Source organism: Ursus americanus, chromosome 19, assembly GCF_024610735.1.
Source record: "Ursus americanus isolate L20-20 chromosome 19, mUrsAme1.1.p, whole genome shotgun sequence".
NCBI classification, from domain to species: Eukaryota; Metazoa; Chordata; class Mammalia; order Carnivora; family Ursidae; genus Ursus; species Ursus americanus.
In genome coordinates, this window is record NC_142145.1 from 50,850,199 (window position 1) to 50,874,227 (window position 24,029).

Below are 24,029 nucleotides of genomic sequence, written 5' to 3' on the forward strand. Positions count from 1 at the left end.
TCCCTCTTGAAATACCATGTTTGTTTATGCAGAGATTCACCATGAGTCCATGTATGAATTTTGGACATTCCTGACCTGCCCACAATCAAAACAGCTGAAGCTACATGCCTGGGAAAGTGAGATCATTATTTCAGTCTTAAAAATAACTTCTGCAGAAATGCAGAACTGTTTCAGAGTTAATCAGAAAGTGGTAGAGTTTCATTTGCTTTAGGCTTCAAAAATCCAACTTTCAAATATTCACGAATTTAAAAAAGACCTTGAAATGTTGGGAGAAAAAGTTGGTTGAAAAGAGTTGATGGCCTACAAAGATGAGTAACTGACAATTACTCTAATAACTTTATGTTTTATGCTACTATTAACAAGACTATCCTTGGACAAAGCCATTACCTCATTCAATAAACAATTACTGAATGCCTTCAAGGCAGCAGACCTTTGCAGTCAACAGGATAGGTAAGCTAGATCTTTTAATCTGGTGGCAGCTAGCTTTATAGAGCAGAAGCAGAAAGAATAGGAAAAAGACTGCTTCTACCCCCTTCAAAGATTAGAATCTTAGCACCTCCCTTAACTCTTTGTCTTTTATGTGTTTCTGAATTTCATTCAGTGGGTGAAGCAAAATACTTTTCCTAGGCTCATAGCCATGATGCTAAAATCTTGTTTGTTGAATTGAATTTCCACTTCAACTGAAAACATGGTCACTTCTGTTTTTAACAAATTTCCAAATAACATTGTTTCCACTACAGAAACAATGTGGTCTCACCTACTGAAATGAGCTCTTGCAGTATCCCCATTTTTATTTCAAATAACTGCTCAAAGAGTCAGCTTCCATTTGGAATAGTGAATGGTCTCCCAAAAATGTTGTCTCCTAATATGGTAGTAGCATTCTCTACATAGTAACTAGGCTTTACTTAAGCAAAGATAATTGCCAATAAAAAGCTAAAGCATCTAACTCCAACAGTGGATTTGGCTGAAAAACCAGTCTCCACAAAGACAGTCCTACATTTCAAAAGTTCTCATGAAACCAACCTACTAGGTAGGGTAGTATCCTTATCCACCTGCTTACGATTCTATTATCATTGGACTCCAGGGTCCAAATTTTACTCGATCAAGGAGCCTATGATTCAAGAGCAGGAATTGATGAGTGCTATTGTGTGGGAAAGAGAGGAAAGCCAAACTATATGAGACTAGTAAAATCATATTCTGAAAAGGAAAGACAAGCATTTCCTATAAAGTATGAAGACAGGACAAGAGGCGAACACCTACATTAGGGACGTGCAGAAAAGCTGTAAGAAGGATCAGATAGAAGATGATAAAAGGGCTTGAAGAGGTAGAGCCACAAAAACAGTATTGTGGAAATCAAGTGAATAGTTTCAAGAGTGAGCAGGTTAGTCAATAGTGTTAAATCATAGAAAAGCTGAGTATAGTAAAGTTTAAATGCGGCCACTAGATTTGACAAGTCATTGGTCACCTTTGCTACATCTATTAGGTAGAGGTTGGGTTTTTTTTTTTTTTTTAAGACTATTTATCTGAGAGAGAGGGAGGGCACAAGCAGGGGAGAGGCAGAGGGAGAGGGAGAAACAGGCTCCCCCAATGCGGGGCTCAATCCCAGGACCCTGAGATCATGACCTGAGCTGAAGGCAAACACTTAACCAACTGAGCCACCCAGGCGCCCCTACGTAGAGTTTTGAATGCAGGATCCGTAGTGCAGCATGAAATGGTGTACAGGGCCTAGGTTTAGGGATCAAGCCAATCTGCATTTTAATCCCATTTTTGCTACATGGCTTCATAACCTTAAATTATTTAAATTCCCTGGACACCTATTCATTTGTAAAATGGAAGTAATGCTATTGGTTCATAATAGGAACATACTCTATTAATATATAAATCAGTACTTTTTGTGACTAAGCAATATGGGGCCAGACTTGATTGAGTGAATTCCACCCGTTACTTGGCTGGCTTTGTATCCTTGGGAAAGTCCCTCTTCAGTTTCATCACCTATATAACAGGGATGATAACCTCCAAGTGTGTTGTGAAAATGAGAAACACTAAAGCTAAACGGTTTGGCACACAGTAGGTATTCAAAAAGTTGTTCTGTTTACCAGTGAAGGGTCTGAAGCTTGGCAATGAAGAGACACCTGAAGAGAAGGCAAGATCAAAGGGCTCATCTTTAGAGATTCAAGCCTGTTTGTAGACAGAGGGGGAAAAAGACAAACTAGAGGAAACAATCAGTGACATAAAATGAAATCATATCTAGGAGACAGGAACGGATAGAACCTAGATCACATGTTGTAGGATTATCCTTAGAGAAATAAAATGGATACTACTCCCTCTGAATAGAGGGAAGGGTAGGTGATGGGAGTTTAATGATAGTTGGAAATTAGAGGCTGAGGTTAGGAGAAAGGTCCATAGTTGTTTGATAGTAAATTAGCTAAAACTAGAATTTTATTGTATTAAATGGTTGTAATCAGAATTGAATGAGAGTACATTAAAAAGCCTATTAGTTTCCTGGTACTGACTAGATGATCAAATAATTTACTTTAGACTTCCTGGGTAGATCCAATATGTAGACTTTTTTGTCTTTCTAGGTCTTCCTTAAGTGTACAATTTCTTGATTTCCCTGAAACTTGGCTTTTTATTGTCCTTGAAGGCATTGCCAGAACTAATCCCATATGGAAGAAATGCCCAGTTTTCCCAATCCTTCTCCCATTTCCACTTGCTCTTGAACGTCCAAGTCTCTGTATGCTTTTATCCTAGATTCTGTCTCCCTACTCAAGTAGTGTCATAATGTCTCTTATTTATCCACATACATGTTATAGTTGTAATGAATATACATCTTAACTTACTTTTCATGTTTTGGTATAGCCACCATTTTTATTTTTAACCATTCTTTTTAATGACCAAAATTATCTTTGACAAGGATATGCTTTATTTAATTAGCCACTACCCAAGGGCTTAGATATTTAGATATTTGGCCTTTCTTTAATAAATACTAAGTTTTTCTTTTGAATCTCGAGAAAAATATACCCTAGAATTATTTTTTAGAACAGGGGTCTCCAGTAGAACTTTATGGTGATAGAAATGCTCTCTGTGCTTTCCAATAAGGATACTAGCCACACGTGGCTATTGAGCGCTTAAAATGCATCTAATATAACTGAGGAACTGAGTTTTTAATTTCAATTTGAATAGCCACATGTGGTTAATGACTACTGTATTGGAAAGCACAGTTCTATAAACAAATATGGAGATCAAGGTCCCTCAGCTATGATCTTAATTAAGGTGGCCAAGGTGAGGGCTTATGGGATGGTAATAGACCTTTTGAAGAGCTCTATGACATAGACCTAAGGAAGCCAAAATCTTTTGATTTTGAGTTGGATAAAAAAATTACACTATTAGACCAAAGAGCAGACTGCAGCCAAAGGAAAGAGTAAATGCTTTAGAACTAGGTGTGACTTTTCAGAAATTACTTTTCAAAGCAATTATGAGAAAATGCATTCTGTAATGATCTGAACCTTGGACAGTGTTACAGGGATGAGGACCACAGCATCAGCATCCCCAGGGTGCTCATTAGAAATGCAAATTAACGCCCCACCCTCAACCTACTGAATCTAAATATCTGGGGTTGGGGCCCAAGAATCTTTCACAAAGCCCTCCAGGTTTTGCTTACAGTGCTGCTGTTTAAGAACTGCTATAGAATACTGAACACATGGCTTCTACCATCTAGGAATTTCTAATCAAAGATTTCTAGAACATAAAAGACATTTTTATTCCTCTCCCCAACATCTGTCACAACGTTCAATCACAAGTGTCCGATAAAGGTTTGGTACTGAGTTGACTTACCCTCCATTACTCAGAAACAGTGCTATTCACCTGTATTATGCCAAGTGAGGAAACTGAAGGTTATAGGCACAAACACTATCTAGAACAAAACCTGAATAATGTGGCTTCGTGGTTTCCTGCTTTGACGAAGAGCATTGTATAATGTGTGAGCGCTTGCAGGTTTGTGTGTGCGCAATTCTGTCATCTATTGACCCCAAGGACAGCAAGTATTTTGAATGAAACTTTCTTGGGTTAGATGTGAAACGGTCATAGGCTGGCCGTGTTCTGTAAGGCCGTAAACCTTATAATTTGAGGGCAAATGATAAAACTCCCGCGGGAGCTCAGTTGAAAAAGGAACGGTTTTCCGGCAGGCAGGGTCCGCCTGGCCGCCGCCCTCTTACCTTCCGCAGTACTACGTGGGACGCACCCTAAACAATTACTCGTTTTACCTCGAGTTCAAATGGAGTTGTACTTTCCCGTGCTAACTCTGAGAGTCCAGGGTGGGCGGCTTCTAGCGCCCGGGGACCCCCAAATCCCGAGGTATCGCGGCGCGCCCCGCCCTGCCCCACCGGGTCAAATTCCAGGCTCGGCCCGGCGCTCGGCGGCCGAGGAATGCGGAAGGGCCGCGGGAACTCGCCGCGGCAGGCGGGGGACGAGGGCGGGCCGCGGGACTACAGCCGCATGCAGGAGGGGATGCGGCAGCAGATCCCACAGGCCACAGAAGACAACTAAAGCCCAGGCTGTGTTCTTCGGCCCCAGCCCGGCTCCGCGGCCGACACAGCGGGATTCGCTCGGTCTTGAGCGAGAAACCCTCCCGCATCCCCCCGTTCTGAGTTGGATCCAGCCTTGCCTTCCGGTGCGCTTTCCGGTCCACCTCTCGAGGCAGGAAGTGCCGGCCGCCGCCACTGTCGCGCCGCAGCCCAGCCGTCGTCGCCGTCGCTCGTCGTCTCGCGCAGGGCAGCCCGGGTTCTGGTGTCTGGCGGCGGTGAGTGGCACTCGCCCCCGCGCACGACACCCCTCGGGCCGCTCCTGTCCCTCCTCCCTTCCGGCCTCGCGCCCGCCGCCGGACCCCGCCCCAGGGGGCTGGGGGCTGCGCCACCTGTCAGGTTGGGCGAGGAGGGTGGGCAAGGAGTCCTGGCAGCGGCCGGGCCTGGGCCTGGAAGTTGAGAGGCCGGGCAGCGCCAGGACGGGTGAAGCCGGGCTGGGGAGACGCCCTGTTGGAAGAGGTGGCTGGGTCCCCAGCAGCGGATAGACTGGCCCTGCGTCACTCGGGTGACTTCACCCACCTGGTGCCTCAGAGCGCCCAGAGGCCCCGCTGCCAGCGCCTGGCCCTCACGGGCCCAGTGGGCCGATTAGGGTGTTGAGCACCTGCTCTGTGCCCCCACACGGTGCGAGGTGCTTTGGTGGGTAGGAGTCTACCGGTGCTTGCTTCTTGCCTTAGATGAAGTGTCGGAGGAATCTATTAGAGAACCTATACCAGAGTGCATGGTTGGTACAGGCTAAAATGTAATGATTTCCATAGGAGTTGTAACTTTCATTGTGTCTTGCATCTTGTAAAGATTGAGTTCATTCGTGTTGCTTTAAGAAAAGGAGGAATAACAAAAGTCAAGAAAGATTTCCTGGACAAAGAATCATGACCTCATTGAAGACCTTGGATTCAGCCCTAGGAGGTAGAACTTAAGTGTTTCTGGCAGGATCTGTGGTAGGAGGTAACAAGACTAAAAGCTGAAAAGGTGGGAGTCGTGTTGTGTGAAAGGAGACGATGGGGAGACCAGCCTATGGAACAAGAACTATAATGAATAATAGTTGGATATAAAGGTAGGTAGATAAATAAATGAGGCATTTTTATGGATGTCTTGAAAACTTGACCGAGAAATGAAAGATTATGTAAGAGGCATTAGGCAGTCATTTTGGATTCTTTAGAAAGGGAGTAATATGAAGAAAGGGGGTGTTTAGAGGATTAGTTTGGCAGCCTTTGTTTAAGATGGATTTAGAATGGTCTTTTGGTAAGAAAAGAATCATAGCATTTTAGAATTCAAAAGAACCTTATAGATTATCTCGTGAAATAGATTATCTGTCTTATAGATTATCTTTCATTTTATAATTGAGGAAACTGAAACCCAGCGAAGTGAGGTAATTTGCCCAAGGTCACTCGAAGGATTTACATGTGCCATCCATTTTCTCTGTGAGCATTAGGTGGACCCCGCCGGACCTCATAACTAAGTGCACAGCTTTTTGTTTGTTCAGGCTCTCTTGAATGAAACAACTTTTATAATGGCTGGCTTGATATTCATTTATGCTTTAATGAGACTGAGTTTCGACAGAATGAACTGAAACTTCTGAAGAATAGATCCCCAGACGAGGGTTGTGGGATTTGGAAAGAAAAGAGCCCGTAAATGGGGCTGGTTGTCCCTCTCTTCTAGGATTCAAAGTCATCAGGTATCTGGGGGTGATTTTCATTTCCAGAAGCTTTGGTATCTTCCTTATTCTGCATTTAGCTGTGTGGTGACATTGCTTGGTACCCGCAACTAGCTATCCATGTTTTCATGATAGAGAATTTCAGCCATCTATATATAGGATATTAGGGGCCAGTGGTACAAGCTCTGGAGCTAGCCTTCCTGAGTACAGATACTGAATTTAAACTCAACCATTTTCTAGCTATGTGGCTGTAGGCAAATTGTTTATTCTCTTTGTCCTAATTTTGTCATCTGAGAAATGGAGATAACAGCAACTATATCATAAATTTTGAGGATTAAATATGTTAATATATGTGAAATGCTTAGACCAGTGGTTAGCACATATTTAGCACTCAGTTATTGTCTATTATCAGCTTTGTTTCTTCCAGATATGGAACAGGGCTTAACCGATAAGTTTCATTGAGGATCTCTTGGGGAAGAGTCTAGTAGAGTTAATGCTGAACCATGGGTAGACTGTAGAGAAAAGATTTATTTTGGTGGTCAGATCTAGGATCTACATTATGTATGTATATGTAATTCTGTTTGTGATCGGAAGGAAGCATATGTATGTATTGCTATACTAATATTTATGGAGCACCTGCCAAGAGGAGGGCACTCTAGTATACCATATGATCCAAGGTAAAAAGGCTAAATTGCCACAAAAATGTATAAGTATATGGCATGGCAAGAGAATATTACTGGGCGGTGTAAAAAGAATAAACCAATGATAAATGCAACAAGATAAATGAATCTCAAAAATACTATATTGAGTGAGAGAAGTCAGGAATATGGAATATACACTGTATAATTCCATTTATTAGAATGTCACAGACCAAACTAATTTGTAGTTAATAAATTTCTGATTTATAGTAATCTATGCAATGATTGCCTATGGGAGAGGGTCACTGACTTGGAAGAAACTTTCTGGAGTGATGTTAACTTGATTGGGATGGTGGTTACATGGGAGTTCACATTTACAAAAACTCATTTTTAAGATCTGTACATTTCACCATATATAAATTTCACTGCAATAAAACAAAATGATATGGGAATTCAGGGGATGGAAAGTTTACTGCCAGCTTGGATGATCATAAAACTCATAATCTTAAAATGACAGCATTATAATGTATGTGGTAAATATTAAAATATGTATGCTATGGGGAAAGCTTAGCTGGTACTAAGGGGAAAGCTGTAAAAATTGTATTTGGCTCTGTAAAAGAAATAATAGATGTAATTCATAGAACTGATTACATATTGTCCTAAATATGCAGCATAAAAACAATGATATATCATTAAGTATATGAGGTTAATTTTGTGGACTGTTTTAGCTTGATTATATACTAAATTCTCCTTATAATTGCTGTTTTCAGACTGTTGCTCATGTATCCAGTCATTTGATCCTCCTAATTGGCACTAACATTAGTCTTGACTACAATAATGACCATGAATCCATGAGAAATTTCTAAAGGTTCTGATAGGCCATGGAGAGCATGAGAATTTAATCAGAATTGACCTTAGCTTTTAGCAGAACTGCTTTCTGCTTTTTCCATTCATTTACTGTTAGGCCTCACTTGTGCCTCTGCTTACAAATTGGCCTGGCTAAAGGAGACCCCCTCAGCATCCTGCCCCTGGGCCTCTCCACTACCATTCTACTGGGGCTTTGCTAAAACTTGAACTCTTGATCATCCTTTTGCTCACAAAACCAGGTCCTCTTCCCTCCCCAGTTACCTCATTTTTGAGAGGTAGCTTTATGCTCCTGGTTTTTCGACCAGTACCTGAGAAAAGCACAATACTTCAAGGATAGAGCTTTGGAAACAACTCCAATTAGGTAGCAAGAAGAATTAGCAAATCAGCATAGGAATCAGAAGAATAGGACAGTGTTGATGGGAATGTTGAGGAAGTGGTGACTGTGTTGCAGTTCAAAGAGGCACCCACAGAAGGGGTGCCTGGCTGGCTCAGTCAGAGCATGCAACTCTTGATCTCAAGTCATGAGTTTGAGCCCCACGTTGGGGAATAAATAAACTTTAAAAATAAATAAACTTTTTAAAAAGTAATTAAAATAGTATTATGAGTAACTGTGGGCTAACATTTAAAAACCTAGATGATATGGTTAAATTACTAGAAAAATATTTTTTAAATGGCAAGAAAAAGGGGTGCTTGAGTGGCTCAGCTGGTAAAGCATGCAAATCTTGATCTCGGGATTGTAGGTTTGAGCCCCACATTGGGTGTAGAGATTACTTTAAAAAATAAAATAACAAAATATTTTTTAAAAAGAAAAAAGAGCCCACAGAACATAGAGAAATTGAAAAGAAGGAATTAAAATTTTCTAACCTGGAATCAAAAATTCCCTATCCAATACAAACTTGACTGTGGCCATAATTCTGAAATAAAAGCATTGTCCTATTTTAATATTAAAGACACCAAAGAAACAAAGTGGCTTTACCAGTTTTCTAGTACTATATAACCAGTTACCCCAAATTCAGCACCTTAAAAAAAAAAACAGTAAACAGTTTCTGAGGGTCTCGAATTCCAAGGGAGCTTGGTTTTGTGTCTAGTGGTTTTGAGTCTATGAGGTTGCAGTCCCGGTGTCAGCTGGGTTTGCAATCATTTGAAGGAAGATCAACCTCCAAGATGGCTGACTCACGTGGCTGGCAGGTTGGTGTTGACTCTTGGCAGGAGGCTTCGGTTCCCTGCCACATGGACCTTTCTATGGGGCTGTGTAAGGCCTTTGTGTCCTGGTGCTGGCTTGCCTCAGATTGAGTGGTCTGAGGAAGAGCAAGGCAGAAGCTGCAGTGTCTATTACAAGGACACACCATCATTTTTGCAATAACCTATTGGTTATGAAGAGTAGCAGAATATGCCACTCCAAAATATGCTACTTTGGCATAAAGATGATTTTGAGCTGAAGGCAATTGAAGAAGCAGACATAAGAAAAGTTATCTGTCCTCCTATTTGCCTAAAAGCAGGACATAAATTTACAAAGGTACCCTTCCTCCCCTCTGTACCAGGAAGAACAAAGATTACTCTCTGGAGACAACTTCAGACTCTCATCAGTGGAGAAAGCCCTGACTTCAGTCTACATGACAAGCCTTACCCTGTTTACCGTGCAACTTCTGCAATTAGCCTCTTCCCCTCGCACATACCTTCCTTCTTTGTCTTTAGCTGGAGATAATATTTAAGCTGAGTTCTAAGTTACCTTTCTGAGTTGGCTTTTCCCCGGGTATCTCCCATGAATACATGTTAATAAACTTTTGTTTTTTTCTTGTGAATCTATAATTACAGAGGGGTCAGCCAAGAACTCAGAAGGGTAGAGGAAAATTATTTTACCTCCCTACACAGGTCAACCCTTTTCACTGTTGGATGGGATTGCGCAAGGGCAGGAGAAATATTGGGGCCATCTTAGAGTTTGGCTACCACTGTAGCCAGGGAACAAGTTCAGATGCTCTCAGAAGCCAAGGAACAAGTTCAGAGCTCTCAGAGGCTCTCAGTCACATAAACAAATTCCAGCTGTGACAGGAAGCTGTAGGGAGTAGTGGGAACTGCTCACTGAATACTCATTATCTACAGGAACTTGGGAATGCTGGTCAAGTGATTCCTTATCATACAGTTTTTCAAGAGGTCTGGAATTTGTTTTTATTAAAGTAACTATTCAGTTTTTTTAAAACTTGGCAAACTAATTCAGTTACTTAAAAGGGCATTTTAAAAGATCTTCCCTGGGAGAATTAAATGAACCTCCCTGCAGACTGCATATAGTTTGGTAGCTGCCACTTTGTGACTTCTGATCTACTTCTTCTATTTTACAGAGGAGGACAGTGAAGCCCAGGAAAGCTAAAATGACGCAAGGTCATGTAACTTGTGAATGACAGAACTGGAATTAGTATCCAGGTCTCTGGCATCTCCATTAAAACATAATGACCAAATTTTAAAAACTGAAGGGAACTCAGTGCATAAATAGTGCCTTCTAAATGGTTAATTTTGGTTTGCAACCCTCATGCATGAAATCACCTGATGCACTTTTTAAAATAGAAGTTGCTGGGCCCTACCCATCATCATTCAGTTTCAGTTAGACCAGACTAGGACCTAGGCATCAGTTTTGTTTTTTTTAAGATTTTTTTTTAACTTTTTTAAATTTATTTGACAGAGAGAGACAGCCAGCGAGAGAGGGAACACAAGCAGGGGGAGTGGGAGAGGAAGAAGCAGGCTCCCAGCGGAGGAGTGCGATGTGGGACTTGATCTCGGAACGCCGGGATCACTCCCTGAGCCAAAGGCAGACGCCTAACGACTGCGCTACCCAGGCGTCCCAGGCATCAGTTTTTTTTTAAACTTCCAAGATGATTCTAATGTGCAGCCCAGATTGAGACCAGAAGGTTAACTGCTGTGAGAGACATGTTTACTTACTACATGGTGACAGCAACCAACTGACTTAAGACACTTAAAGGAAGAAGCCTCAAAGGAATGTCGAAGTCCTAGGCAGCTGGCAGAATATGCCCAATACAAGCCAATAAAGTCATATAGGCTGGATGAAGTTCACAAGCAATTTCTGCTTATTAGTGATTATCGTGCCCATGTTTTGATTTACACATCAGTATTGCAGGTGTTTTGCAGACATGTAGATTATTATCTAAATATGTTGACACCACAACCACATGTACTGGATTCCCATAATCCCTGCCCTTCTTGTAAACTCTGAACAGTACATATAACATTTAGTTCACTCTATATGAGAAATTCATAAAAATAATGAAATAAAAATTCTGAAGAGGAAGTGAGAAGTTTTTACTGCTATTGAGGTTTCTTCATTACATTATACGCTGGTTTATATGGATTTTTTTCTGTGATTATAGTTAAGGGTGGAGTTTGATTATTGTTTTCTCTTTAACATGTATAGGTTAAACATTAATTTGGCAGTCCAAGGTAAAGGTTTCAAGGCTTTATGATGTCAAACCAAGGCCATGACTGGTAGGAAATATTGTCACTTAAATAAACCTACATTACACCGTCCATTCCACTATGCAGTTCTATTCTGTACATTGGTTTCCCCAGTATAGTCTGAATTTATTTGAAAACTCGAGGATTTGAATTCAGAGGAAAGTCACTGCTCAGAAATCAGTGGGGGAGGGGGTGCCTGGGTGACTCAGTGAGTTAAGCATCTGAGGTTGATTTTGGCTCAGGTCATGATCTCAGCGTGGTGAGATTGAGCCCCACATGGAGCTCTCTGCTCAGCGGGGAGTATGCTTGAGGTTCTCTCTCTCCCTCTCCCTGTACGCCTCCCCCCACTTTCTTGCACACACACTCTCTCTCAAATAAATAAAATCTTTTTTAAAAAATCAGTGTTGGATTATGTTGGTAGTATTGAAAGGTGTTTTAAAATTTTGTGGTAAAATGACTAGAAGAACATTTAGTACAAAGTAAAAAATACAAAGGTAGAAATAACCTTTAATAAATGGTGTTCGGATCCCAGCTCTGCCACTAGATGACCTTGGGAAAGTTATTAAATAGCTTTGATCTTCAGTTTCTTCATATTTGTAAAGCAGGTATGATAAGTTTAATGCACATAATGTGCCCAGCACATGAGTCACTCAGTAAATGGTAGTGGAGCCATAAGTCGAGTAGACCTTTAATTTTCTCTCTGGTCTTAAAGCATTTGGGGCTGGAAAAATAGCAAGAACAAAAGTACATGAGGTAAGAAACAGCATGGTGCCATGGACACAGCCAAGCAGTTTGGTGGTGCTGAAGGAGAAGTACAAAGAATGGCTAGAGATAAGGCTGGAAAGGTCATTCTAGTATATGGAAAGGAGGACCTTGTATACCATGGTTAAGAACTTGTGCTTTGTACTATATGCAGTGGAGAGCCAACGAAGATTTTTAAGGGAAAGGCAAGGTCATATTCATGTGTTAGACACCACTGGCTGGACACAAAGGGCAGCTTAGAGGGACGAGAAGGCAAGAAGATAGGTTAGTTGAAATAGAAATATTCTACACAGATATACTGAAGGCCCAGTTTCAGGTGGTGGGAGAGGAATGAGGAAGATGAGCAAGTCTGAGAAATATTCAAGAGGCAGGGCCTGATTCTCCAGGGAGAGGGATGAGTTGGGGACAACCCCTAGGTTTCCGGCTTGATGAATAGGTAAATGATACTGTCATTAACTGAGAGAAGACAGAAAGCTAAAGAAATTTAGAAATGGGAAAATTATGAATTCAGTTTTCAACACATTGATGGTGAGTGTCTGTGGGGTGTTCAAATGGGTGCCTTTCACAAGCGATTGGGTATTAGAGTCTGCAGCCCAGGGGAAAGGTCAGGCCTGGAGATACAGACTTGGGAGTCATCAGTGTTGTCAGAACAGTGAGAGTTGATGAGATTATCCAAGGAAAGCAGAATGGAAAGAATTAATAAGCCATGGACTGCTAGAATATTGGGAAACATGAATATTTAGGTGAGTGGAGAAGATAAAAGCCTAACAAGAAAATGGAGGAGGACCAATCATAGAAATAGAACTGAGAGAAGATTCAATTGCTATCCACAAGTCAAGTGTAGCATTTTACATAAACCAACCTTTCCAGTATCACTAGGAGTCTCCCTTGTGGGGCGCCTGGGTGGCTCAGTCGGTTAAGCATCTGCCTTCGGCTCGGGTCATGATTCTGGAGTCCTGGGATTGAGCCCCATATCGGCTCCCTGCTCAGGGGGAGTCTGCTTCTCTCTCCCTCTGCTTCTCCTCCCTCCCCCCAGCCCCCAGCCCCACTTCTGCCCTCTCTCTCTCCCACTCTCTCAAAGAAATAAAATGTTAAAAAAAAAAAAAAGAAGAAGAAGAAGAAGGAGTCTCCCTTGTTAGAGTGGAAGGTCTTCAAGGTTGGGAACCTTGCACTCTTCTTTCCAGTTTGGACAGTTCTTTTCTACGGTTACTGTTCACCAAGGCCAAGAGTTGTTGAGGCTCTGAAGAAAAGAGGGATAAAATGGTGTTAAATACAGCAGAGTGATCCCAAGGAGTTAGACTGGATTTGGCAGTTTGAAAGCAGTTGCAGGAGAGGAAAAAAGCCAGATTGTGGTGGGTTAAAAGTGAGTGGGAAGTGAGAAAATAGAGAAAGCCAAGATACTTATCTCAGAAGGAAAGGAGAAAGAGGATGGTAGTTTCTTTTGGGGGTAGAGTTCTTTTCAGATTGATTGTTTTGCTACAATTTGCCTCACTTTCAGCTCATATTTTATTATCAGTTTGTATTTTATGTGTGTATGTTTTTAGTGTATAGGTGCCATAGACATATATTATAAATGTGTACAGTTTTAAGGTGAAGTACAGGGGGAAAAATCCTTTTTTTGGAAGAAATTATGGTGTTATTACATCGAGCCTATTATCTGTTCTGTAACTTGTTTTGATTAGGGCCATTTATGAATTGCCCTTGATTGTTTTTCACCTTCCTTCCCTGTACCTTCACTCATGAGGTCAGACTTGTCTTAATGGCATTTCTGGCCTCCTAGTGGCATTTCTGGCCTTATCGGTTACCTCCCCATTCTCTCACGGGCATGGCCCCTAATAAAAATCTTTGCATGTTTAATCCCATCTTGGCATCAACTTCTTGGAGATCCCCAAACAAGCTTGAGAAATGTTTAAATACAATAGACTTTTGGGGTAGCTATAGGGTTAGCATGACACAATTGATTATTTTTTATAAATAAAAATTTACTCTGGGAGGTTTTTCTAAATGACTCTATCACAAACATAATTTGTAGATACTGAGAGAACTAGTTGTTGCCTTCAGATTTACTGTCTTTTGTACATATTATATCTTGAAGAAATAGAATTTTTTTTTAAGATTTTATTTATTTATTTGACAGAGAGATACACCCAGCGAGAGAGGGAACACAGGCAGGGGGAGTGGGAGAGGAAGAAGCAGGCTCCCAGCAGAGGAGCCTGATATGGGCCTCGATCCCAGAACGCCGGGATCACGCCCTGAGCCGAAGGCAGACACTTAATGACTGAGCCACCCAGGCGCCCCAGAATCAGAATTTTTAGCATGAAAAAATTTTAATCAACAGTTTTGGAATATGAAGAAGAATTAAAGTGTAGACAAGTGCCTTTCTGGTGGACTACATTCTGTCTCTTATTTAACCCTCAACATAACTAAACTCAAGCTAAGTTACAGGACAGAGGAGAAAGTTAACATTTATATGGGGTAGAGAAGGAGTAACAACTCTAAGGTGGGTATACTTCAAACCTGCACCACTAAGCCAAGCTTCAGAATACTCCGGGGTGTATTTTTTTGAATTGAAGAAAGAGAAGTAAACAGTGTAGATTAAAATTCCAAGACTAGGCCTGCCTGGCTGGCTCAGTTGGTAGACCATGCAACTCTTGATCTCAGGGTTGTGAGTTACAGCCCCACGTAGGGTGTAGAGTTCAGATGATTCAGTTGGTTAAGTGGCTGCCCTTGGCTCCGGTCCTGATTCGAGCCCCAGGTCGGGCTCTGTGCTCAGCAGGGAGTCTGCTTCTCCTCCTGCCTGTCGCTCCTCCTGCTTGTGCTCTCTCCCTCTCTCTGTCAAATAAATAAATAAAATCTTTATTAAAAAAAAAAAGAAGAAGAAAAAAGGTCAAGACTAAAAGTCCCAACAACCAAAGTCCAAAATTGCCTTGGTCAGCTGCTGCGCCAGCTGGTCCTCTGCTTTCATACTATGGGGCTGCAGAGTTAAAGCAACAGTCCCCAAAACCACCCTCATTTCTGATACCAATCGCAAGTTTGGGTCCCCAAGACAACCCTCAGGTCTGATAATTTTGCTAGGATTCACAGAACTCATTGAAAGCTGTTACACCCTTGGTTATGGTTTATTGCAGTAAAAGGATTCAGATTAAAATCAGCCAAGGAAAGAGATGTCTGGTGCAGAGTCCAGGAGGGTCCCAGATGCAGAGCTCCAGTTGTTGTCTTCCATGGACAGTGTTGACTCCTCCTGGCAACAAGATGTGACAGTAGGCATGGAGTATTGCCAACTAGGAAAGCTCACTTGATCCTTGATAGCCATAGTTTTTATTGGAGCTCCGTCATGTAGATACTGTCAGCTGCTCTGTGGCTGATCTCAGTCTCTACACCCTTGAGAGGTCAAACTGGTAACACATGACCCATAACCCCCACAATAAGTTACATTATTAGATTGTCTGATGTGACCCAAGACCCATTTATCAGTCAGGACATTCCACAGGCTTAGAGATTACCTCCCAGAAGCAGAGGAAAAAGGCCAAGCCTCTCTTTGGGCAAAATTGTTTACTACACAGGGCCATTGATTTCATATTTTAACCTAGATAATATCTATCTCATAGGGCAGTTGTGAAGATTGAATAAGATATTTGATCGAAAAATTGCTCAGGTCTCTCTGGGTTTTCCAAGGTTATATGTAGCTAGTAATGGTGGAGCTGAGATTTGAACTCAGGACTTTCTAATTCCAAAGCTGATAGTATTTTTTGCGTTGTTTGTTTATTTATTTATTTATTTATTTATTTTAAGATTTTATTTATGGAGCTGAGATTTGAACTCAGAACTTTCTAATTCCAAAGCTGATAGTATTTTTTGCGTTGTTTGTTTATTTATTTATTTATTTATTTTAAGATTTTATTTATTTATTTGACAGAGAGAGACAGCCAGCAAGAGAGGGAACACAAGCAGGGGGAGTGGGAGAGGAAGAAGCAGGCTCATAGCGGAGGAGCCTGATGTGGGGCTCGAACCCAGAACGCTGGGATCATGCCCTGAGCCGAAGGCAGTCGCCTAACCACTGCGCTACCCAGGCGCCCCGCGTTGTGTTTATTTAAAACTGCAAATAAAAAATGGAATGAAATGTGTTCATTCTATTTGACGTTTACTTTCTTTTTTTTTTTTTTTAAGTAGGCTCCATGCCCTTTGTGGAGCCCAACATGGGGCTTCAACTCACAACCCTTAGATCAAGATCTGAGCTGAGATCAAGAATAGGACACTTAACTGACTGAGCCACTCAGGCACCTCCTACTTGACATCTAAATTATTGGTGGCTTTCAGTAGAGTTTTGGAGGCTACCGTTGAAGCCATATTATAGAGAATTGAGGAGTGATTGGAAAGATGAGAAAATGGAGACAGTTGAGTATCAGACTGCTCTTCTAAAAGTTTTGTCAAAGGAAAGGGGAAATGAGGATGAAGCTAGAAGGGATGCAAGATTAAAGAGTAGGTTTTGGGGTGCTTGGCTGACTTGGTTGGTAGAGCATATGACTCGATCTCGGGGTCCTGGGTTCAAGCCCCATGTGAGTTCGAGCCCCATGTTGGGCATGGAGATTACTTAAAAAAAAAAAAAAAAAAAGTAGGTTTTGATAATTTTTTTTTAAGATGAGAGAGCCTTTTGAACATGTACCATACAGTGACTATACTAGTTCCTTTGTGAATGTTGTCTCATATATAAGTCTCGCTTGCATTGAAACAGAGGCTGTGTTTTGCTGTAAAACCGAGGATTGTGTGAGCTTCCCTGGTTTTCATACTGTGTTTTGAAAAACCAAGGCTTAGAGGTTATGCAATATTGGTAATAAAATGGAGTAAAAAGAGCACCTACTGCATTGGGTTGTTAGGAGGATCCAATGGGATGATTCTTGTAAAAAGTAAGATGAAATGTCAACTTTGGAGTCTGTCTTAAATTAATTTCCACTTAAAAATGAGTCTCATGAAATTTGGAGGCAAGCTATATAATGATTTCTGTTCTGTTTCTTAAATTTTTCAAAACTGCTTTTTCCTAACCATTTAATTGTCACATTGGAAGTAAAGTTGAAATGTCTATTTATTCCTACACAATTGAAGTGATAATTCTACATTAAGATATTTTTATTCATTGACTTTAGGTGTTACAGGTTCATTTTTTGTTTTACATTTTATGCATTGTTTTTTGGTTTATGTTTTTTCTTTTTAACTCTAGAATTAAACAGCCACCATGTCGAGCAAAAAGGCAAAGACCAAGACCACCAAGAAGCGCCCCCAGCGTGCAACATCCAACGTGTTCGCCATGTTTGACCAGTCGCAGATTCAGGAGTTCAAAGAAGCCTTCAACATGATCGATCAGAACAGAGATGGTTTCATTGACAAGGAGGATCTGCATGATATGCTTGCTTCTCTAGGTAGCTTTTATATTCTTAATATGCCCACCTCCCCAAAATAATAATTCAGTGTTTTATGAATTATTTTTTGTGTGATGTGTAAGTATTTCTCTCCTTATCTCAAAGGCCTAGTGAGATATGTCTGGGTGGGAAGTGCCATATGGGGTTGGCCAGTCATAAGAGGATTTTATTTATAATTAATTAAGGTAAAGAAAATATAAAGATATAAGATTTAAAGCAAACAGAAACTGCCCCTTTGTCCTTTTGGTTATATGGGTGTTAATTTATTATTCCTTGTATGATTTTGTTGTTGTTTGTTGTGATCTTAAAAAGGATGAGAGGGAAGGTCCTCCACGTTCTGCCCCAAGTCAGCAGTGAGTTGACAGTTGGGAACAGCAAGTCTAGGAGTTCTCTGTAGACTGGGCAGGGAAGGGGTGTAGGTCAGGAATGGCCTATGGTTAGGCTCTGCTCTCTAGAGTTTTCTTGTGCTTGACTATTAGCCAGAAAGGGCAGTTCATGGGCCAGAGGGCAAAGAGAGAGGTTTGCTATTCTTTTCCTCTTAGTAACCGGAACACAATTTTCTTTCTAATATATTACTTTGAAAAATTTTAAGCCTGCAAAAAGTTGAAAGAACAGTATGATGAACATGCATAGATATTTTCCCTAGTGCACCAGTCGTTAACATTTTGCAACATTTTCTTTATTCAGAGTGAGAGTAGGATCAGGATACTGAACTAAGTTATTGACTTGGAGGTAGGTTGGATCCCAGTGTTCTTCACACTCAGAATAGCTAAGTGTGCTCTTTTGGGTGGGTCACCACTGAAGAAAGCTGTGGAGAAAAATTGAAGGACTTAGTTGTATTACAAAGATTGAACACTTGACACCTGGGTGTCTCAGTCGGTTAATCGTCTGCGTTTGGCTCAGGTCATGATCCCAGGGTCCTGGGATCGAGCCCTGCATCAGTTCCCTGCTCAGCAGGGAACTTGCTTCTCCCTCTTCCCCACCCGTGCTCATGTTCTCTCTCTTTCTCTCTCTCAAATAAATAAGTAAAATCTTAAAAAAAAAAAAAAAAAGATTGAACACTTAAGTCTGTGCCCTGCTCATAGTAGATGCTCGGTTAATTTTTGTTGGATGAATGAGGGATGGTAGAATAAGAGGCCCACTTTGGGCCCTTTCATTTTGGGGAACCCATGCTTTTAAAGATACGTATTTATTTACCTTTCAAATCAATAAATTATATTGGATGCCTTAATTGGGTCCATAGTTGCTTAACCTAAACCAATCCATGTGTCTTTCTTGTACCCATGTTTTCTTGACACCTTTGGGTTAGACATTTTTCCCAGAACAATTGTGGCAAGAGAGTTGAATTAAATTTGAAGGTAGAAAAGTAGATCTTTTTTAGCTCCTTTCACATATTCAGTGAATCTTGAAATGAATTTTGGTCTAATTTTTGTATTGTTACGTTGAATAGGTGTAATGAGTGAGACAGGTAATACACAGTAAGACAGGTGCCAGCTTGGCATTTAAAGTTCACTCAAATTCGCAGGAGGAAAACTACATATGAAACATAAATCTAGGGGCGCCTGGGTGGCACAGCGGTTAAGCGTCTGCCTTCAGCTCAGGGCGTGATCCCAGCGTTCTGGGATCGAGCCCCACATCAGGCTCTTCTGCTATGAGCCTGCTTCTTCCTCTCCCACTCCCCCTGCTTGTGTTCCCTCTCTCGCTGGCTGTCTCTATCTCTGTCAAATAAATAAATAAAATCTTTAAAAAAAAAAAAAAAAGAAACATAAATCTAGATTTGACTGTCCTTGGCACTTTTGGATGTAATATTCAGCTGCTTCCTTAGATATGAATATCTAACTTAAGATACTCTTTTCATGGAGAATCATTACAAACTTAATGTTGGAAGGAACTTTTCAGATACTGAGTTTAACCAGTCCATTTTACAGATTTAAAAATTAAAAAAGTAAATCCTAGATAGCTGCCACATTTTCTCAGGTCACACAGTCAGTGGCAGAACTGGGATTCAAACTCACTATTTAGACCCTTCGTTCAGGGCTACTTTTCCTATACCATGGGAGCCTCACAAGTGCCTGGACAAAGAGGAGTGCTTTGTTATTCCCACCATGACTGGCCGTTCCAGGGGATGGTCTCCTGAGGAATCTCCCTCCATAGGGAGAAGTGTTCTTAGTTGAAACTGAGATTAAGATTTCCCATTATGAGCAATACTAAACTAGTTTTGCCATATTAGTAAACCGCATTTGCTCCTATGTCTTGCGGCCGAATAATAGATAACATTGTTCAAAATGAGCTCTCAGTTCTAAACCAACCTAATAGTTTTATCTTAAATGACCAACTTATTTAATAAAATTTTTGAAACATACCAATTCATGGGCAACTGTGCCACAATTGGAAATACGAATATTTTAATTTTTTAAACAACTGGCATTGAAATGAAATGCCCTGATGGGCCTTTAGCATTATTAACATTTCAAGATGCAAAAATGTGGCCTTGCCTGGTTCATGGTTTCAAGTGCCTGTTTTTTTGTTTTGTTTTGTTTTTTAAGATTTTATTTATTTATTTATTTATTTGATAGAGAGAGAGAGAGAGCATGAGCTGGGGGAGAGAGGCAGAAGGAGAGGGAGAAGCAGGCTTTCCACTGAGCAGGGAGCCCAATGCGGGGCTTGGTCCCAGGCCCCCGAGATGATGACCTGAGCAAAGGCAGACACTTAACTGACTAAGCGGCTCCAGGCGCCCCTCAGGTGCTTGTTTTTAATGAAAATAGTGAAGGAAAGGTTGCAGAAAGTATCAGTGAATGAAAAACATTTAGCCTACGCCCACAATACATTTTTATAATGATAAAGATTTTTTACATTGTCAAAAATTGTCTTTTAAACATGTTCTTAATGCAAGTTAATTGAAAAAATAGTTCCATGTGATGATCTAACTTAAAAATGTACTAGGGAGCATAACAATAACAAAATAATTATGTGTTGAAATTAGTTCTTTGTCCTTAAATGTTAAAATGTGAAATCTTACAGGGAAGAATCCAACCGATGCATACCTTGAGGCCATGATGAATGAGGCTCCCGGGCCCATAAATTTCACCATGTTCCTCACGATGTTTGGTGAGAAGTTAAATGGTACAGATCCGGAAGATGTCATCAGAAACGCTTTTGCTTGCTTTGATGAAGAAGCAACTGGTGAGTGCTTTTTGTTTGTTCATGCCCACCCTCATTCCAGACTGTAAGAAACACTTTTTAGGAATGAAGAAGATGAGTAAAATGTAACTTTAAAAAAAAATGAATAAACTATCATTTATAATAGGATGATATGACCGAGAATGGGGAGGTCACAGGTATATGGGTCATAAAGCTGCCCAGTTTGTGGTGCTAATCTTTGAATTTGGTTGGAAGCGTCCTGAAAGCCAAATGGAGAATTGTCTGTTAAATAGTATTTTTTAGACAATGAAAACTACTTCTTCAAGTGACTCTCACCAAAAAATATAATTAACTTGAACAGTTAAAATCTTTCTTTTTTTTTCTCATTTTAAGGCGTGTAAAGCCTAAGTATTCACATTTCTTACTCCTCTCATTTCCCCTTTCCTTCTCTCTTAATGCACTCCTCAGCCACCGGCACTTCCTCACATACACCTTGCACCTTCCTGCTTCCCGTCTCTACCTGTCACAACTGCACCATCCCTCGTGCACATTTGGTCTTTTTTCTGGGCAGCTGCCCTTTTTTTTTCTTTATATCTCTGAAATACAGAGGGTTTTTTTTCTTCCTCTAGAAAACACTTGCTTCAAATTAATTTTGTAAGCATTATAATCTATTAACTGAGCTTTTACAATGAAAGAACTCTAGGGGCACCTCGGTGGCTCAGTTGGTTAAGCATCCGACTCTTGGTTTCAGCTCAGGTCATGATCTCAGGGTCGTGAGTTCGAGCCCTGTGTCGGGCTCCAGGTCAGTGCAGAGTCTGCTTGAGATTCACTCCCTCTCCCTCTGCCCCTCCCCTGCTCACTCTCTCTCTCTCAAATAAATAAATAAAACCTTAAAAAAAAAATTCTAGAATGAAAGAACTCTAAAAGTAATAGGCAGGGCACCTGGGTGGCTCAGTCGGTTAAGCATCAGCCTTTGGCTCAGGTCATGATCCCAAGGTGCTGGGATCAAGTCCCACATGGGGCTCCCTGTTCAGCGGGAAGTCTGCTTCTCTGCCCCTCCCCTGACTCGTTTTCTCTCTCTCTCAAATAAATAAAATCTTAAAAAAAAAAAAAAGTAATAGGCAAACATAATGATAAATTTACAATTTGCCTTAGTTCACTAATTTATTTTGTTCACGGAAGTGTGGATATTCAGAAATATTTTGTAACACTGGCCTAGTTTAGAAATAAACCATTAAAGTGCCAGGAAGTATTCGTGACTACCTTCTCTCTAATGCCTTCCAGGCACCATCCAGGAAGATTACCTGAGAGAACTGCTGACAACCATGGGAGATCGGTTTACAGACGAGGAAGTGGATGAGCTGTACAGAGAAGCGCCTATCGACAAAAAGGGAAATTTCAATTATATTGAGTTCACGCGCATCCTTAAACATGGAGCAAAAGACAAAGATGACTGAAAGAACTTTAGCTAAAACCTTCCAATTGCTTTGTCTTACTGTTTTATTTCCCAGGCACTTTCCCCCACCCTCATAGACCTGTTGCATGCAACTTAGTTTCACAGCTTGGCGTCTTTTTTTGATGTATTTATTCTAGACCTTTCTGCCACTTAGCACTTGTATAATCAAACTGCAAATGGGGTTGAGGTTGTAAATTGTGCTGAAAAAGAGATTGCGAATAAAAATCAACAAATGTGAAAGCCCAGGAAAATATATCTGGTATTTCTGGTTTTGCTGGATTTTTACATTTTTATATAATAAAAACACTATTTTGAAATAAAGATTATGCTGACTCAAATGGAATATAATGGAAAGTTAAACAAATAAGTGGTAGTTGGGGGTAGTCTTTTTTTTTCAGATTTTCAACTTCACATAATTCAAATTTCATGGTAAAGCTGAATTTTCCCTTATGTGGGACAGTGTTCTTTGGAACGGCTAAGTACAAATTAACATCATTATGCAGTTCAAACTACTTATTGCCTTTGGTTTTTTTCATGCGTTTAGTAAGTCAGATGTTTAAACTATTGAATGATAAATATAGGATATATCTTAGAAAACATTTAACATTTTATGGATCTTAGAGCCTAAGAAGATGAGGCAAAATTCTGAAGAAAAGAATAGTTATTAAAAACATTTACTGTATGTAAAGCACTGCCCATAGGTGATTTTTCACTGAATCTTCCCAAGAACCTTGTGAGATAGATTTTTATTAGCTCTGTGTTTCAGGTGGGGGAACTGAGCTCTGCAGAGTTGAGTGATTGAGTCAGTAGAGTGAGAGGTGGGATTGCAACCTGGGGCGCCTAACTCGAGCTTATAGTCCTGGAACCCTGTGCTCTCTCTGCAAAAAGCCCCAAATGCCTAAAAGGTCAAGACATTTCCATTACCTTCTAACATAATTTTGTAGCCATTGAAATTTAAAATAATTCATGGAAATTGATTATTTGAACAGAATTTCAGAAAAGTATCCCATTAAAAAATAGAAGACAAATGATTTTAAGCAAGATTATGTTTGAAGGTAGTTCGTGTGGTGTATAGGCTGTTGACTATACCAAGGACTAGAAAACAGACAAGGCTGTTACAGAGCTCATTTAAAATCCTCCAGGCCAGGCAATATGCAAAGTAGGAGAGAAAAACCTGAAAAAGGAAAAAAATCTAAAATTTTCCCAATCTTGTTCAACATCTATTCCCTCTCTTAAAATTGTTGTACTGGTATTTTATCTGCTTCAGATGAATGCATTTTCATACCATTTAATATTTGTGCCTTAGAGCTTGGTGTGGTAGGCAAATCCTGGTCACGTATTACCGCTCAATTTTTCTGGGCTTCCTTTTCATCATCTTTAAAACCAAAGATGGTCTAGTAGAGTGCTCGCACTTCATGAGAGCTTTCACCTTTATTATCTAATCCTCACGGCACACGAGGTAGGCAGGGCAGGTGTTATTCCTTCTTTTCTGATGAGAGCTGAGGTTCAGACAAGCCAAAGCACCCGTCCAAGCTTCAAGTCACCATGTAGCGTTGCACCAGGTGGAGAATCCCATATGTTTTAAGGAAAGGGGAAAATCTACCATGATAATCTTGATCGTCATTAAACCAAGACTGATCAGTCACTCGTTATGTGCTAGGCACTCTTGTAAGTGTTGGGGGTAACTGGGGTCAGGACAGACAAGGATGCTGCTGCCCTCCTGGCGTTCACATTCTCTGGTGAGAGGCAGGATCAGTAAGCCCTATCACACAAGTATTGTGAGACGAAGAATGAAGCAAGTGTGGCGGAGGGCCTCCGGGATGTGACGTTAAGCAGAGATCTGCATGACAGGAAGAGGTCCCACTCAAAAGGCTCATTTCAGGGCATGCTGTGGCAGGAGCACTGGGAGAGCATTGGACAAGGACATAGGATGGTATTTGCTGATTAGCTTAAGTGTGGAATCATAGGGCTTTGAGAGGAGAAGAAGGGTTAGGGTTTTGGAAACTTAACCTTGCCATGGCGTATAGAAATGAGGGGCAAGAGAAGTAAGAAGGCTTC

At 40.8% G+C, this 24,029-nt stretch overlaps 1 protein-coding gene across 2 annotated transcripts; it reads left to right on the top strand.

The window, feature by feature from the left end:
* The first annotated feature begins 127 nt into the window (after positions 1-127).
* Positions 128-22,292, top strand: LOC123782002 (myosin regulatory light chain 12B). 2 transcript variants are annotated; one of them, XM_045781846.2, is made up of 4 exons: positions 128-4,798; positions 17,176-17,374; positions 20,396-20,557; positions 21,800-22,292. In XM_045781846.2, the coding sequence occupies exons 2-4, from the start codon at positions 17,191-17,193 to the stop codon at positions 21,970-21,972; spliced, it is 519 nt and encodes a 172-aa protein (XP_045637802.1). In that variant the 5' UTR covers positions 128-4,798; positions 17,176-17,190; the 3' UTR covers positions 21,973-22,292. The 2 variants fall into 2 exon arrangements, with proteins under 2 accessions (XP_045637802.1, XP_087726076.1); XM_087869950.1 differs by lacking the exon at positions 128-4,798 and adding an exon at positions 4,956-5,631.
* Positions 22,293-24,029: the final 1,737 nt, after the last annotated feature.

Excerpts from the sequence above, each read along its gene's own strand:
- LOC123782002 (XM_045781846.2), top strand. The coding sequence starts at position 17,191 with ATGTCGAGCAAAAAGGCAAAGACCAAGACCACCAAGAAGCGCCCCCAG. Across the intron at positions 17,375-20,395 it reads TGATATGCTTGCTTCTCTAG|GGAAGAATCCAACCGATGCA; the intron begins GTAGCTTTTATA and ends GAAATCTTACAG. Across the intron at positions 20,558-21,799 it reads CTTTGATGAAGAAGCAACTG|GCACCATCCAGGAAGATTAC; the intron begins GTGAGTGCTTTT and ends AATGCCTTCCAG.